The sequence below is a fragment of the Coenobita brevimanus genome, chromosome 44 (assembly GCF_032717465.1).
Source record: "Coenobita brevimanus isolate Jiangsu-jjx chromosome 44, ASM3271746v2, whole genome shotgun sequence".
NCBI classification, from domain to species: domain Eukaryota; kingdom Metazoa; phylum Arthropoda; class Malacostraca; order Decapoda; family Coenobitidae; genus Coenobita; species Coenobita brevimanus.
The window spans coordinates 45,190,288-45,208,565 of record NC_136997.1 but is presented as its reverse complement, the minus strand read 5'-3'; the positions used below and the strand labels follow the sequence as shown (position 1 = coordinate 45,208,565).

The 18,278-nt window shown below is 41.9% G+C and overlaps 1 protein-coding gene across 1 annotated transcript in view; it reads left to right on the top strand.

Annotated features, from left to right (window-relative positions):
- Positions 1-18,278, top strand: part of LOC145398078 (hemicentin-1-like) — a 127,668-nt gene that overhangs the window by 14,183 nt on the left and 95,207 nt on the right. Inside the window, exons 12-22 of the mRNA XM_080271033.1 lie at positions 1,103-1,264; positions 2,367-2,489; positions 3,179-3,472; positions 3,880-3,965; positions 10,401-10,500; positions 10,643-10,786; positions 11,498-11,644; positions 12,000-12,095; positions 12,500-12,646; positions 14,366-14,494; positions 15,256-15,403. Coding sequence (XP_080127159.1) covers positions 1,103-1,264; positions 2,367-2,489; positions 3,179-3,472; positions 3,880-3,965; positions 10,401-10,500; positions 10,643-10,786; positions 11,498-11,644; positions 12,000-12,095; positions 12,500-12,646; positions 14,366-14,494; positions 15,256-15,403 — 1,576 coding nt within the window. The remainder of the gene's footprint in view (positions 1-1,102; positions 1,265-2,366; positions 2,490-3,178; positions 3,473-3,879; positions 3,966-10,400; positions 10,501-10,642; positions 10,787-11,497; positions 11,645-11,999; positions 12,096-12,499; positions 12,647-14,365; positions 14,495-15,255; positions 15,404-18,278) is intronic.

Below are 18,278 nucleotides of genomic sequence, written 5' to 3'. Positions count from 1 at the left end.
CAGACTTAAGAAATATAACTTTTTTTTTTTTTTTTCCCATATACCTTGCCACATAGTTTTGCCTTTTTTCACTAATGATTTCATGAAGCTCTTTCTAGTAAACACCTATGCCTATGGTCCTACCTTTAATCCACTGAGTAAATCCTCGTGTTATGTCCAATGCAGAGAATGTTTTTTTTTATATACTGTATGTGTACCTGAGTATTAGTAAAATTCTTCCCTATAAGTCTGTCTTCCTCGGTCTTCTCAGTTGGTATTATGTAGAGGTAGACTCTTCTCACATGCATCTGTGGTTATGCCAGTACAGTAGTTTGGTAGTGTTGACTGTGTTTTTGTGGGATTAGGAGGCGCCTTAGAACTTTTTCTTTTACCAGCAAAGTATCTATGTAAGCTACATCAGTACCTCTACTTAAAAGATAGATACTCTGTACAGCATGTCTTCACTAATAGAGATCTTTCCCATGCTTAATTAAATTGTTTGGCCTTGATCATAATACTGAAGGGGTTAAGATGCGTGATGGATGTAGTACCTCCCACTAGCCCTTGTCAAAAGCGCCATTAAGTTGGACCTTTTAACTTCGATTCCCATGTGCCATACAGTATACAGAAATAAAATGATAAGGAAGGGGTTCTAGAAGATCTCCTAAGCCCATGAGATTATGACCCTGTGAGTGTATGACCTTGAATTGTAGATACTTCACATTAGTAGAACCTCATGACTGTACAGTCATCCTTTGTTTTTTGCAGGTGTTGAGGAAGAGATGCACCTGTAGATAATAAAAATCCATGAATAATGAAAACTTATTTAAAGGGCCCCCACAACCTTAATTTAACTACTGTATGTGATTCTCTGCAGTCCCTATGTAGTGTCCCAAAACATCACCTGATATAAGACATTACTTATTTAAAGTGTATTTTCAGATGATTTGGCATCAAATTTTGTTGAATCATACCAGAACAGACCTTAAAATGGTATGTTTTTTCATGCTTTACTCACTCACATATAAGCAAAACCGACAAAGATGAAAACACAAAAAACGAAGGATGATCATACTGTAAAACCCTGTAGCTAGACCCTCTCACCCTCACCCCCACCCTACAGAGCCACCCCCATACCTGGTAGCCCCTGCCAGTGTCTCTCTCACCCCTGCTCAATCGGCTGTCCTTACCTGCGACGTCACCTCCACCGTCCCATACAACCTTACCTGGAGCCGATATGTCGAGCAAGGGCAGGTTCGGGACTTTTTCGGCCGATTGGAAACCAGTAGGTACAGGTGCTGTAGTTCGTCCACCTTAACTTGGCAGGGATTTTTTGTTTTTTGTAGCTTATTTTTTGTGGCTTAATAGCAGAATAAGACAATACTATGGCTGCATATCTTTTTTAGAGCATTTTTTGTGTGTGTGACCAGTGCCATGTTCTATTGCTTATACCTTGTTACAGCTCAGCATTCAGTATGGAGAGATAGCAATTTTAGGCCAAGTTAAAGTGGACAGAGTATAATCAGTGAGTTCCCTGGCCTTCCTTTCCTCAGACTGTCATGGATTGCTGCATGAAATTGTACTGTAGTTGATTGCAAATTGGTGTTGGTTTGAATTGTTTTTGCCACCATATTCTTGCATATTCAAGCATGTTTTTCCTTCCAGACTGACCACAGTATATTCTTCATGAAATATTCAGTCTAATTAGTGAAGTTACAAAGCTTCTTATGTAATGCTATTGTTCCATGAAATGAATGGAACCCTGTTTTATGGAGGGAGTTGCATATGTATTGGTTAGAATGATCTGTGGAAATAATATCACTGGATTTAATATTATAATACTGTGTCAAGTACTTAACAGATTTAGTAGAATATCATAAATGTTGAGATGTTAACCCTTCATTCCAGTGATGTATTCTTCATATTATTCTTGCCAAAACCAGAAAATTTTAGTCATCTTAGGAGAGAATAAATGGTGATGTGGTGATGTGTTCTGATGCATAGTGATTATTCTAGATCTTACCACACCCAGTCTATAGGTGGGAAAAAAAAAAACATTAATGATGATGATGGTTATGTTTAAGGTAGTTTTAAGACAGTTACTGATCATGTTGATGGAAAGATAAATGATAGGGTAAAGTTGATAGAAGCAAACCTTAGGTGGCTTTGAAGAAGAGTGGACCAGTATATTGATAATAGAGATGGAAAAGAAAGAGGAATATTTGAGTGGGTGAGAGAGGGCGTGAGGATAAAGTAACCTGAAGGTGTTTACGTCATGGCCATCCCCTGTCCAGAAGTTATTGGGAGGAAGCAAGACATCAGAGTTAATGGTGATGATTAGGTAATATTTTATGATCATGTGGTGACCTCAATGTGATGCTTTGCAGTTGGAGAGTTTGTGAGTGTACGTTTGATGGAGGGATACCAGAGACTGGATAATGGCTCCCTGCTCTTGGAAAATGTCACTCCACAACACCAAGGCTGGATCAGATGTACTGCTGCCAATGAGGGTAAGATAGTTGGAAGAACTGTGCTCACATTTTTAAAGTTTATTGTATTTATTTTTATTATTATTATTATTATATTTTAATTACATCTCCCCAGTAAATCCAAATGTGCATATAATTCTTCTGTCTGATCAAGTCATAGCTTTGTAATGGCAAGAATTGGTAAGTGAATTTTTCCAAAATCATCCACTGTCCACGTACATAATACAGAGCTGCCTGCAGGTGACCCTACAATGAGGGACATGAGAAATAGTTTCTTATAGCCCAGGAAATTATTTTACTACATTGATTGGTAAGCACTTAGCCAAATAAGCACTCCAGTCAGATCTGGCCTATCAGAGTTTATGACCAGTATGTGGCTGGGCTTTATCACTTATACAGGGCGATACAGCTCTCCACTAGAAACTCACGTGGTAGTATATTATGTGTCTGGGGGATGGCTCATTCCTGTAATGTAGTCATGGGTGTCAGTAGTTATGAGGTAGCGATGAGTCTCCCTGATTAATAGTCAAATCAGCTCTACAGTCTGACTACACTGAAGGGGTAGGGATCTTCACTGTGGTAGAAAAAAATAGGCTAGAGGTAGGGATCTTCATAGAAAAACAAGTTAGAGGTTAGGGTTTACAACAGATTAAAAAGTATGTATTAGAGGTATTGGTATATGAGTGTGGTATTGTTCTTCCCTGGTACAGGAGGGCGAGTTTCACGTGAGGTGGAAGTGTTTGTGGCAGCGGTACCTGTGGTGACCGTGTTGCCACAGTTGACCTCATACCGCACTGGTGAGAATGTTACCCTCGTGTGTGAGGCCCAGGGCACCCCTCCCATCACCCTGGCCTGGTGGCGGGGGGGAGTGCCGGTGGAAGAGTGGGGTGGGGGCAGGGTGAGGACAGCACATACACAAGATGGATCTCACCTGCAGCTGTTCTATGCCCGTAGGGAAGATGAGGGAGCTTTCACCTGCCAAGTCTCCAACACTGCAGGCACAGGTCAATCAACATATATACAGTAGCTACAACAATACCCAAAGTTCTTGTTGACAGTCACATATTTGATATTTTTTCAGCTGCTAGGTCTAAAGTGAATACAAGAAAAGTTTCATATTATAGTTTTGTTGCTTCTTATAAAGCTGATTTTTCCAAAGTACCCCAGTTGACAGTACCTGTTGTATGAGAAATGTTATCAGTTGAGAGAATTCTGAGCAGTCAGTGGCTTTAAAAGATATCATGAACAATATCTTCCCTGCTAGTGGTACACCAAGGAGTTAGATTAATACCAGATTATTTTGTTTGTGTTAGGGATATCCTAACAGTCAAAGGATCAAATGAGCCACATGATCATTCACACATCATTCTAGCCATCATTACTTGTGTCTATATGTATGATTTTATTGCAGGTCAAAGTGAAGCCATTCTGAGGTACACAGAAGCTCCCGAGGCCAGAGCAGTTCAAGATGATGTCTTGGTTGCTGCTGGAGGCACGGTAAGACCATGGTCATTTTAGTTTTTTTCGTGGTTCTGCTCAGTTTGTGTAATTTTCAGTTTATGATTTAACTCCTTCAGTACTCTGACGCATTTTTATATTCTTGCTGTCATCACATAATTATGTTAAACTTTTAACAGACTTCTATTTGTGAAGGGGTTAGTGAAGGCTGAATCTAAACTCTGCAGTTCAGAGCATCCCTTCAAAGGCGAATAAAATCATCTGATGGTAATAAGAATAGAATAAAAAACTTGCCACAAGTATGAAAGGGTTAAATGTGTCGGGTCAGGACATGTACTGTACTTTTATAGTAGTTTGGGAACCATTTTACATAAGATATTTATAGGTGAGCGAATGAGAAGACAAGTGTTGGATGCAAGGGTGTGGAGAGGGTGGGGGAATGGAGTCTTGGACCATCACTTAGTGATGGCCAAGGTAGAGCTGCAAAGAAAGTGGTTGAGGAGGCGAAGGGGAAGACAGGAGGAAGCAGCTCCTATGAGAAGAGTGGAGAAATTGCAAGATAGTGAGAAGAGGACAGAGTATAAGAGAATAGTGGAAGAAAGATTGGGAAGGTATGAGCTAGAGCAGATGGAAGGGGTGGAAGATGTATGTAAGATATTCACGGAAGAGATAAGCGCAGCGTGTGAGGTGGTTTGTGGAGTGAGGAGGAGATGCAAGGGTGTGGAAGGGACAGCATGGTGGAATGATGAGGTGAAACGAGCTGTGGAACAAAAGAAGAAGGCATATGGTGAATGGTTGGCGAGTAGAGGTAGGGGAGAAGATGAGAGAGAGAAGGGAGAGGTATATGTGAGCAGGAGAAGGGAGGTTAAGAGACTGGTGAAGGAGAGTAAGAAGAAAGTGGATGAAGAGTTTGGGAGGAATCTGAGTGTGAAATGGAGGGAGAGCAAGAAATTGTTTTGGAAGGAGGTAAAGAAAGTAAGGCAGTGTGAAAGGGGAAATAGTAGGGGAGTGAAAGATAGGAATAATAGATTGTTGGTGGAGAAGAGAGAGAAATTCAGGAGATGGAAGGAGCACTTTGAGGATTTGTTGAATGTAGAGAGTGAGAGCAGTGTGAGTATAAGTGGTTGGGGAATGGCTGGGAGAAGAAGAGATGAGAGGAGGGAGGAAGAGATCAGTAGGTCGGAAGTAGTGGAAGCGATGAAGAAGATTAAGCTGGGAAAGGCCCCAGGAATTGATGGAGTGTGTGGTGAAATGCTTAGGTATGGGGGTGAGATTGTTGTGGAGTGGATATGGAAGTTGTGTAGATTGGCTTGGGAAGAGGGAAGGGTTCCAGAGGACTGGAAATCAGGTATAATTGTTCCTCTGTACAAAGGAAAAGGGGAGAGAGAAGTATGTGGTAACCATAGGGGTATTTGCCTTCTTAGTATGACTGGTAAAATATATGGTAGAATACTCATTGATAGGGTTAGGCATATGACAGAGGAGCTAGTTGGAGAAGAACAAGGGGGATTTAGGAAGGGAAAAGGGTGTGTAGATCAGATATTTGTTCTAAGATGTTTAGTGGAGAAGTATCTAGAGAAGGGAAGGAAAGTGTGCGCTGCCCTCATGGACTTGGAGAAAGCTCATGACAGAATAGATAGGAAAGGTATGTGGAAGGTATTAAGAGTATATGGAGTGGAGGGGAAATTGTTGAGTGCTGTGAAGAGTATGTACGAGGGAGCTAGGGCTACGGTGCGAGTGGATGGTGAGCTGAGTGAGTTCTTTGATCTCAATGTGGGACTGAAACAGGGGTGTGTAATGTCTCCATGGCTGTTTAATATATATATATGGATGGGGTTGTAAAGGAGGTACAAGGTAGGGCAGTGGATGTGGGGGTGGCCCTAATGAATGAGGGTGAGATTTGGAAGCTTCCGGTGTTGCTGTTTGCTGATGATACAGTATTGTTGAGTGAAGATGAATGGGAGTTGCAAGGTTTGGTGAATGAATTTGGGACAGTGTGTAGGAGGAGGAAGCTGAAAGTTAATGTAAACAAAAGTAAAGTTATGGTGTTTGAGAGGAATGAAGTCACAGAGTGTGCAGTGAGGTTGAATGGTGAGGATATGGAGAATGTGAGTGCATTCAAGTACTTGGGTAGTGTGATGAGTAAGGATGGAACTTTGGGGGATGAAGTACGTGAAAGGGTACAGCAGGGAAGGAAGGTTGTTGGCACACTGAAAGCAGTGATGAGAAATAGGGAGGTGAGTATGGAAGTTAAGAAGTCACTGCATGATGGTATTGTGATCCCTACCCTGACGTATGGAAGCGAGGCGTGGACCTTGCAAGAGGGGAAGAAGTCAAGAGTGAGAGCAGTGGAAATGAGTTACTTGAGAGAAGCATGTGGAGTGACGTGGAGGGACAGGTTGACGAATGAAGAAGTGAAGGAACGTTGTGGGGTAGATGTGGATGTGGTTGAAAAGATTAGGAGAAATACACTGAGGTGGTTTGGACATGTGGAGAGGATGGAGAATGAAAGACTGACTAAGAGGGTGTATGTAGGTGAGGTGGAGGGAGGGAGAGGGAGGGGTAGACCGAGGATGAGGTGGAGGGATGGAGTTGAGAGGTATATGAGGGAGGGGGGGTGAGTTGGGGGGAGGGGAGTCAAATGGTGGGTGACAGAGTGACTTGGAGGCGTTTTGTCTGCGGCCACCCTTTGCGGGATTAGGGCGTCGGGCTATAGATAGATAGATAGATAGAGTGATATTTACCTATTTGTAGTATACAGGAATTGAGCAATGCTCGTGTTGTCCTGTCTCCATATCCACATTTATCAAGTCTACCTTTACACACATGAATGTTTTTCTCATGCACCACCTCTTTGTCTAAGTCGTTCCAAATATTTAAGTATTTACCTAATATACCTAATTGTGATGTGGAGTGACGTGGAGGGACAGGTTGCCGAATGAAGAAGTGAAGGAACGTTGTGGGGTAGATGTGGATGTGGTTGAAAAGATTAGGAGAAATACACTGAGGTGGTTTGGACATGTGGAGAGAATGGAGAATGAAAGACTGACTAAGAGGGTGTATGTAGGTGAGGTGGAGGGAGGGAGAGGGAGGGGTAGACCGAGGATGAGGTGGAGGGATGGAGTTGAGAGGTATATGAGGGAGGGAGGGGTGAGTTGGGGGGAGGGTAGTCAAATGGTGGGTGACAGAGTGACTTGGAGGCGTTTTGTCTGCGGCCACCCTTTGCGGGATTAGGGCGTCGGGCTATAGATGGATAGATAGATAGTGATATACACGGAATGTACTATGCTCGTGGGTTTCCGTCGCTGTTTCTCAATAAGTCGAATTTAGCTTTAAACTTGTTTAAGTTTTTAGACTGGACGATCTCTTTGTCCAGGCTATTCCATAAGTCTATACTTCTGTAAGGAAAGCTATATTTCTTGATATCCTTCAAGCAGCTTGACTTTTTCAATTTCATTTCGTGTCCTCTTGTTGCTCTCTTATCCCATGCAAACAGATCTTCTTTGTCAATTTTATCTACTCCCACCATAGTCCTGAACACCGCAATCATGTCTCCTCTCTTTCTCCTTTCCTCTAACGAAGGCAAATCCAGTTTTTCCAGCCTCTCTCTGTATGACAGGTCTGTCAGACTGGGGACCTTCTTGGTTGCTGTTCTTTGTATTCTCTCAATCTTGTTTATATCTTTCTTTTTGTGTGGGGACCACACTACCGCTGCATATTCTAACCTGGGGCGGATCATGGCCACTATCAATTTTTTTCATCATTTCCTCATCCATATAATGAAATGCTACTCTTATGTTAGTCAAGAGTTTATAAGTCTCTCCAACTATCTTGTTAATGTGCTTTTCTGGTGACAAACTATCTTGGACCAGCACTCCCAAATCTTTCTCTTCTCTCCTTTTTGTGATTAATTCATTACCCAAAAAATAATTCAGTGATGGTCTCCTGGTACTTTTACCCATTTCCAATATTTTACATTTCTTTACATTAAATTTCATTTCCCACGTCCAGCTCCAATTGTGTATCCTATCCAAATCCTCCTGCAGTATTTTACAATCCTCCTCAACCTCTATCTTCCTCAAGATCTTTACATCATCAGCAAACAGACTTGCATAACTGTTCACTCCATCTACCATATCATTTACATAAATCAGGAACATTACTGGCTCCAACACTGAGCCTTGAGGGACTCCACTTGTTACTTCTCTCCATCCAGACATCCTTTCCTTTATTACTGTCCTCATTTGTCTGTCTCTCAAAAAGTCTCTCATCCATTCCAGAAGTTTCCCCTTTAATCCTCCTATATATTCTAGTTTCCACATTAGTCTCTTATGAGGTACCTTGTCAAAGGCCTTCTCTAAGTCTAAGTACACACAATCCACCCAACCATCTCTCTCCTGTACCACATCAATCGCTCTTGAGTAAAAGCTCAACAAGTTAGAAACACATGACCTTCCACTTCTGAATCCAAGCTGACATTCAGCCAAAATATTCATCTCTTCCAGATATTTTATCCACCTGTCTTTCAGGATTCTCTCACACAATTTTGCGACCATGCTGGTTAGAGACACTGGTCTATAATTCAGGGGTTCTTCCCTGTTTCCTCCCTTGTAAATTGGTACCACATTTGCCCTCTTCCATTCTTTTGGCACTTTCCCCTCTTCCAGTGAGCATACAATTAAGCTGTGAATTTTATCTGCCAGTTGTTCTCTGCATTCCTTCAGTACCCAATTAGAAATTCCATCAGGTCCTGGGGCTTTCCTTACATCCTGAGTTTCCAGTAATTTATACACTTCCTGTACCTCCACTTTTATATCTTTCATCACTGGAACATTTCTAATCACTCCCTCCCCTTCCACAAGCTCCTTTTCTTTAGTGAAAACTGACTGGAAACGTTTGTTCATTATTTCTGCTTGCATTGCCGCATCCTTAAAGACCTCTCCTTCTACTTTCAGTTTGGTGATTCCTTCCTTTTGTTTCAGTTTGCCATTAACAAATCTATAAAACAGTTTGGGTTCATCCTTGCATTTGTCAATTATACCTTTTTCAAAATTCCTTTCTTCTTCTTTACGTATTCTTGTGTATTCATTTCTTGTTCTTTTATATTCTTCCTTTGTTCTGTCGTTACCTCTCTTTCTCCAATTGTTCCACGCCTTATCTCTCTCTTTTTTTGCTATCATACACCTTCTATTAAACCACTCCTTTTTCCTGTTTTCTTTCCCTCTTACTCTTGGTACAAATTTTTCCACACCCAAATTATAGAGGTCTAGAAAGATATCCCACTTCCTCTGTATCTCTCTTGTTTCTCTGAATTTTCTCCAATCCGCATTTTCAAAAAAGTTTCTCAATCCTGTAAAATTTGCTTTCCCAAAGTTGTATCTTCCCTGTCTATGAAGCTCGTCTCTTGGCTCGACATTTCCTGTTAACATCTGAAACTCAATGACCACGTGATCACTTTTTCCCAAAGGACAGAGATATTCCAATGATTCTATTACATCAGGTTCTTTGGTGAACAGTAAATCTAACCTTGCTGGTGTGTCCTCACCTCGAAACCGTGTCTCTTCTTTGACCCATTGCGTCATCACATTATTCATTATTATATTTAATAACATAGTGCCCCACGAATCCTCGCCGCCTCCTGAGTACCATTCCTCCCAGTTCACCTCTTTACAATTAAAGTCGCCCACCAAAATTATATTATTGCTTTTCTCAATTATTTTTTGCAAGTAATTAGCCATATCTAACAACATCTCATGGTATTCGTCATCCTTCCATGCTCTTGTCTTTGGGGGAACATACACTACCGCCATATCTCTCTTAACATTCTGTCCAGTTTCTAATTTCATATATATCACTTCAGCCCTGCCTTCTCCCATTTCCACAGTATCTACATTTATGTTGTTCTTCACTGCTATCATCACTCCTCCTCCCTTTTTTTCTTTTCTGTCTTTTCTCCACAGTTTGTATTTACCATCTCCCAAATGAACATCAATATCTTCTCTTAATTTGGTCTCTACAAAGCACATGACATCAGGTTCATGTTCTCTCAAGAAATCATTAATTTCGATCCTTGTCGATATGAAACCATCCTCATTAGTATATATCACCCTCAAATTATTTTTGACATTATTAATACCCTCTTCTCTCCTACTCTCTGTCCGTACCACTTCCTCAACTTCTGATCTTTCACAACCATCCCCCTTAGTTTCCTTCATTTCTATTTCCTTAAATACCATTTCCTTACTTTCATATCCAATACTCTCCAAAAAAAAGTATTACATTCTTCCTCTGTCCTCTTATCATTTTTTTCCTTTACTTCTTCCTTTAATGATTTTAAAACTTCTCTTTCTTCTTCATTTAGATCTTTTCTTATTATAATATTTTCCATCCCCGCCTCTTTGCTTAATTTCCAGGCCACTTTAAGTATCTCATTTATTACACTTTCTGATGTGTAAGTGTTTGTGTGTATATCAGGCAGTGCTGGAGTGTGTGGTGAGAGGGATACCAGCACCTGACGTACACTGGATCAGGGACGATATGGCTGACATCACACCATTGTCGTTCATACAGGTGGGTTACGTATGCTCATTTCCACCCTTTATGTACAGCTGTGAAAGTGATGATGATGATGTGTTTATACAGGTAGAGGAGCTACACAATGTTGTTGCTGCTGATGATTATGATGATGATGAATAATGGTGCATTTATACAGGAAGAAGGGCCACAGCTGATTATCACCAACATTGAAGAGAGTGATGGTGGAGGGTACAGCTGTGTGGCAGCCAATGAGGCAGGGATAGCTCAGGCTTCGGTTACTTTGAGGGTTGGCCGTCCTCCCACCATCATCAGGCCTCCTGCAGGTGTGTACAAAGAGATACAGTAATACTTGCACATTTAGTGGGGGGAGAGAGATAGGGAGGGAGGGTGAGAGAGAGGGAGGGAGGGAGGGAGAGAGGGAGGAAGGAAAGGAGAGAGAAGGAAGAGAGAGGGATAGGGAGGAAGACAGGGAAGAAGGGAGGCATTGAAGGAGAGGATAGGAAGGCAGGTAACAAATGAGATGGGGAGGCAAGTAGAGGGATGGTAATAATGCCAGTAATAATAATAATAATAATAATAATAATACTCTGTATTATAATGATCCGATTTCTGCACATTTGTTTGTTATTGTAACACAACAAAAATGCCAAAACGTAGTGCTATTTTTACTAGAGCTCTAATTTGAAGAATAAAGCTATTTCCAGTCCAATTGGGCTACTGGTTCCCGAGTTATGACTCATTTCTGGCCGTTTGACATCAAACAGAGGCCACCAAAGGTGGTCTTTAAGCGAGCAATAATAATAATAATAATTACCTCAGTGCTGGAAAGGGATGCTTTCATCTGGTGGCACCAATATAACAGGGCAGTTCTGCTACCTGGTTATTTAAACATCCATTATCCTCTTATTAGTTACTGAAAGGGAGGATGGCAGACTGCAGAGAGAGTGAAATTTTAGCCTATGGTCCATTGGGTTTATGTCCAGATGAGTCTGGAGCCACAACAAGAAGCTAACCACTTTCTGATCTCCTCAAAGACACTGGTGTAGAGTTTGGAGGGACGGGTCAGCTGTCATGTCAAGGATCGGGTGAACCTGAACCAATAGTGAGGTGGCAGAGAGTTGATGGCCTCCCACTATCACCCAGATTCGTACAGGATCACCACGGCAACCTTAGGGTTAGAGGTCAGTTCTGCTGCTTTTTTTTTTTTTTCTTTCTTTTTTAAGGGTTGGCATTTTTTTTTTTTTTTTTTTTTTTTTTTTTTAAAGGCTGTTTGATATATAATTATGAAACTGCATGTGGAGGGTGTGTCTGTGAGATGGAGCCAGGATTCAAGGGACTTGAATATTGAGTCAGTGGGTGCATGGTCCATTTCATTAGGCATCCTGTTACTGTAATTAGATCTCCCACTATCATATATATTGCTTTTCCTTGCATTCTGGGCCCTACCTCACCCCCTTTCCAGATGAGAAAAAGAGGTAGGATGATGATGATGATGATGATGATGATGATGATGATGATGTATTAAATTCCTCCCAGATATGCAGGTGGAGGATGAGGGAACATACATGTGTATCCTGGAGAACCAATATGGCCAACAACACTTCCAGGCCTCACTCTCAGTCACGGGACTCTGTAAGTTGAATTGGGGAGAGTATAGCGTTTATTTTGGTGGTGTTGTTATGTTGTTGTTGTGACCCCATGCTTGGTGATTTGTGATACTGTACTTATACATGATGTTCTATGAGATCTTTTTAGAAACTCCAGATTATTCCAGGGCTAATTTTGAGTAAAAAATGGTGTTTAATGTGGGTCCAGATAGCACTCATTGCGGAGCTACAATTACTGATGAACATATGTGGGAAAATGGTTTTCCTTATAATTAACCCATAAAGTCATCAATAACTGTAACCTGAGAATTGGAACCATATTGATATAGATTTTTCTCCCAAAATTAGCTGTTAAATAACTTCCTTAAGTTTCTCAAAAATCTCATGGGACTCCCTGCTGTATATACAGTAATTCGTCATCTTCATCAGTGGCACCGTTGATCGCTGCCCCACCTGACCCCAACCTGAGTGTGACCTTGGACTCCCCCATCAGCCTGCCCTGTGTGGTGGTCCTAGCCAGCCCTGTTCCAACCCTCACTTGGCTGCATCGTGGCCAACCCATCACTCAGGAAAGAGGTTGGTTCCACAACATGAAGAACATTTAAAATTTATGTGATCCCTGTAACCTTTTTGCTGTTGCTGTCATAGTTTCTGCACACCACACTGTTAATCTGCCATTAATTTCCCCTTCTTTAACCCGTGCTGTCCCGGCGACATGAATTAACGCGGCAACATTGCTAGGTCCCTAATTTGCACAATTTTCAACTTTCGCGGGTGATTTCGCGAGTGATTTTTGGCACGTATACACGGGACACCTTCCTCTATTCCTCTACAAGATGCCAAGCAGGAACAATGCCTTACACCGCATAACCTGCACGCCATTGTCTCGACAATTCACCTGTTACCAGTGACCTGGCCAATAAAGACATTCAGGGCCAGAGTGATTCCCCAATCGATGACAGTGTGGAGGACAAAGTTTAGAGGAAGAAACAGTCAGAAATGATGATCAGGTAATGTGGGAAAAAAAAGGTCATGAATGGTGATGAGTTAGTGAGTGAAACAATGCTTATAATGCCTATATTACTGTTTGAAAACCAATATACTCTTGTACTACATATAAATTCGTACCAAGTAAATAAATAAATACTGTTTATGAGTGGATAAAATAGTTACCCTCCCATAGAACTCGTTTTCTTTGGTGCCAGCCTGTTAGAAAACCCAATCAGGTAAGGAAGTACTCGCACCTAAATCCGGTATTTTAAACCTCAGGTGAGCGATTTCTCTATGAATTTTCGATGTTTCTTACCAAAAGCGGATGTTTGAGCCAAAAAAAAAAGGTCCAAAAACGTCGGGATGGGGCGGGTTAAGTAGGGATAAGGATCAGAGTAATGATGATGTTAACTAGTCATATAGTCATTATTCCTAGGCAGAATGTTCAACGACAAGTATACACATTTGCATTCAGGCTAGATTCTCACACATTTACAAGTTGTTTATATATATTAGATTTTTTTTTCTCAGCCACTCCTAGGTGCCATTAGGAAGTACTGTAATTATATATATATATATATATATTTTTTCTGGGGGGAGGGATGATCTTCCAGCTCTTAGAAAGCCTCCAGTTGCACCATGGCCATCCCTGGCATGAAGGTTCATTAAGAGAAAACAGTGATTCTTTTTCACTTGGCATGCAGTTGATATTTCTCCATCATTTATGCTTTCCATGCCATATTTCATGGTCCAGTCTGATATATATACTGTATATATTTTTTTTTATAGTTAATGGTAGGTGGGGGCACTCACCATCCTCTTGCTCAATAGAGTGCTGCTCTAAGGTGACTGTCCTTTCCTCTCTTCTTTCCTTCCTTCCTCCTCTGTCCTTCTTTCCTTCATTCTTTCCATTTCTGTCTACAGGTGACTCTACACTGAGTGACAGGCCAAATGGTTTCCTTTACACCAGGAAACCATTTCCTATGCAGGGTGGTAACCATATAATCAAATTACGACACCAAGTGGCTTAGTGGGTAATTAAGGTGCTTCAGTCAGATTGAGCCTATGCAGGTTTACATCCAAGGGATGGTTGGGGTTTATTGCTCATGTGATGCCACTCAGGGATGAGTGAGACTGGTCACTCTCATCTTAAATAGCAATATCAACTTGCCTAGTCCCGGGCTCCTACTCTTTTTATGGGGCAACTCAGGCTTAGATGATGGTGATGATAATGATACAGGACGGTGATAGTTGTGATAACTGATAATTTTTGTAGTGTGATATTCTGGAAATGTTGTGTTACAGGTGTGGTGGTGCGCAGTGATGGATCGCTGCACATCGCTGCCGTGAGGGTGCGTGATGAGGGAGAGTACCAGTGTGTGGCCACAAATCTTGCCGGAAATGCTTCACTCACACTTAACCTCTCCGTCCTTGGTTAGTTGAGAGAGGGAGGGAGGGAGATTGCTGAAGTCACAGTTTGGTGTTGACAGTTGATTTATAACTACCTTTACTGAGCCATATTTTTGTAATCTGTAGAGTTCACAATTTGGCGTAGACTCTTGACAGAATGTTGATTTCTTGTCACATTGTGTAATCTGTTTGATCCTTTTGTTTGATGTTCCTCTTCATAACGTCACCCAGATTGTATCGTAAGGAATCCATATTTCTAAAGCAGTCACCTCATTAGAGTCATTTAAGAAACAACTCATAACTTTTCTCTTCTCTGAAATTTACGAACTGGTTAATGATGCTGTGAGGGATGCTAGTAGAGTTGAATAGGGATCCTGATCTGATAGGGTGATGTACTATAGACTGCTGATTTTAGGGTGATAAGTTTTAATATTTATTTTCCTATATGTAGAAGTTGTTTTGTCTGTTCTGAGTGGCAGGAGGGAGAGATTTATGACAATACACTAGTTTGAAAAGTGATTCCTTATTACCATATATTTTCAGTTCTCCCTTTCTTTTTTTTTTCATATCTCAGTCCATCTCAGGCTGGCATTACAGTTGGGTTGATGTTAATGATAATGATAATATTTTATTTATTTATTTTTTTTTTCCCCTCTGTTCTGCCTTGAGCAAAGGGTGGACAGGCCAGGTTGGATGTTGAGGCAGTGAATTAGGATTATGATGATGATGATGATGATGATGATAATTTACTTTTTTTTTTTTTTTTTTTTTTTTAATAATCTCAGTGCCACCTCGAGCAAAGGGTGGCCGGGAGAATGAGGAGGTTGAGGCAGTGGAGGGGTCGATGGTAAGGCTTCGATGTCCTGTCAAAGCCCACCCTCGTCCTGTGTTTTCCTGGAGCAAGGATGGACAACCCATTACAGGAGACTCCAGGTTAACAAATTATGCTGACTACAGTTTTCCCATACTATCATGTAGACTTTCAATGCCTGGTGATCTAGTGGCTTTAGGTCCAGCAAGATGAGGCCCTTAAGGGTTTACATCCAAGGTGAGGCTGGAGTTTATTCGCGACATAAAGCCACTTTTTTTTTTTTTTTTTTTATGCGAGGAAGAAGGAACCAAAGGCCATGAGCCCGCAGTAACAGTTCCCTCCAAGAGAAAAACAAAATACAATATAGAGCCAAATTCAAGATCCGATCATTTTGAGATGCCTGGACACACTGCGTTTGAAAGACTGGAGATCATAGGCAGCAGGAAATACAGACAGAGGGAGACAGTTCCAGAGCTGACCTGTTGCATAAATGAAAGACTGGGAGTAACGGTTAACTCTTGCATTAGAGAGTTGGACAGAAAAAGGATGAGAGTTTGCTGCCAGACGGGTGCTACGCGCCCGTCGTAGAGGTGGAGGAATGCAAGCAGACAGTTCAGAGGAGCAGTGACCATTAAAGTAGCGATAGAAAAGAGATAAAGATGCAACAGTGTGGCGAAGAGACAGAGGTTGAAGGGAGTCAGTAAGAGGAGGAGAGTTAATGAGACGAAAAGCCTTTGACTCCACCCTATAGAGAAGAGCTGTATGTGGGGAGCCTCCCCACACATGAGAGTTGTACTCCACACAGGGGCGGATAATACCCCTGTATAGAGTCAACAGTTGTGCAGGGGTAAAGAAAGAGCGGAGTCGGCTTAGCACACCCAATCTCTTGGAAGCAGATTTTACAAGAGATGTAATATGATCTTTCCAAGATAAGTCCCGAGTAAATGAAACCCCAAGCATGTTCAAGGATGATGCAGGATTAAGCTGAATATTATTAAACATTAGTGGGTATACCTGTGGAAGATTTTGTCGGGTTGATAGGTGTAAGAACTGAGTCTTAGATGCATTAAAGACAACCATATTATTTTTACCCCAGTCAGAGATACGAGCCAAATCAGACATTAGGTGTGCCACAGCCTCATCCCTTGCTTGTTGAAGTAACTGTTGAGATGGGCGTTGCGGGAACCGAATGGAAAGGTGAAGGGTGGAGTCGTCAGCGTATGAGTGGATAGGGTTAGATGTACAGCTTAGAAGATCATTGATGAATAAAAGGAAGAGAGTTAGTGATAGGACAGAGCCCTGAGGAACACCACTGTTGATAGATCTAGGAGAAGAACGATGGCCGTCTACAACAGCGGCTATAGAACGACCAGAATGGAAGCTAGCAATGAAGGCACAGATAGAAGGATAGAAACCGTAGGAGGGCAGTTTGGAAATTAAAGATTTATGCCAGACTTGATCGAAAGCCTTTGAGATGTCAAGTGCAATGGCAAAGCTTTCGCCAAAGTCCCGAAAGGAGGATGACCAGGAGTCTGAAAGGTAGGTGAGAAGATCGCCAGTGGAGCGTCCCTGACGGAACCCATACTGACGATCGGAAAGAAGGTTGTGATAGGAAAGATGCCTTAAAATTTTTCTATTAAGAATTGACTCGAAAACTTTTGAAATACAGGACGTTAAAGCAATTGGACGATAGTTGGAGGGTTGGGAGTGGTCACCCTTCTTTGGGACTGGCTGAATGAGAGCAAACTTCCAGCAAGAAGGAAAGGTACAAGTTGACAGACAAAGGCGAAAGAGTTTGCCTAGGCAGGGTGTAAGCACAGAAGCACAGTTCTTGAGAACAACAGGAGGGACCCCATCAGGCCCATATGCCTTGTTAGTACTGAGGCCAGTGATGGCAGAAAATACATCAACTGAAGAAATTTTAATGTCAGCCATGAGGAAGTCAGAGGGGGGAAGTGATGGAGGAACAGCACCGGAATCGTCTAAGGTGGAATTGGAGGAGAAAGTTTGTGCGAAGAGATCTGCTTTATCAGTAGAAGAAATAGCTACAGAACCATCAGAGTAGAAAAGAGGGGGGAAGGATGATGAGGTAAAGTTGTTAGAAAGATTTTTGGCAAGATGCCAGAAGGAGCGGGAAGAATTCGAGTCGGAGAGTTGAGAGCATTTAGTATGGATGAAATTATTTTTAGTAGAGCGAAGAACAGACTTAGCACGATTCCGGGCAGAAACATAAAGATGATGTGATTCAGGGGTGGGTTGGCTCCGGTACCTTTTGTAGGCCCTCTCCTTGTTGCGGACAGCATTAGAACAAGCGTGATTAAAAAAAGGCTTTCTTGCATTAGTCAAAGGATATGAGAAAGGAATGTATGCTTCCATGCCCGAGAGAATAACCTCCGTAATGCGCAAGGCACACTCAGATGGCTCACGGCCATGGAAGCAATAATCATTCCAGGGAAAATCAAAGAAGTACTGCCTGAGGGCCTCCCAGTCCGCGGCTCCAAAATGCCACAGACAACGTTTCCCTGGAGGGTCCACAGGCCGTACCGGAGTGATAGGACAGGTTAAGGTAATAAGGTTGTGATCGGAGGAGCCCAACGGAGAGAAAAGATTAACAGAGTAAGCAGAAGGATTAGTTGTGAGGAAGAGGTCAAGTATGTTGGAGCTCTCTCCAAGGCGGTCAGGGATACGGGTAGGGTGCTGTACAAGCTGCTCTAGGTCATTAAGGATAGAAAAGATGTAGGCTTGTTCACCAGGTGGATCCGTGAAAGGAGAGGAGAGCCAAAGGTGGTGGTGAACATTGAAATCTCCAAGAATGGAGATTTCAGAGAAAGGAGAAATGGATAGAATGTGTTCCATCGTAGAAGTAAGATAGTCGAAGAATTTTTGATAGTCAGTAGAATTAGGGGATAAGTAAACAGCACAGATATATTTAGTCAGAGAATGACAGGAAAGCCGAAGCCAGAGTGTGGAGAATTCAGAAGAATCAAGTTCAGGAAC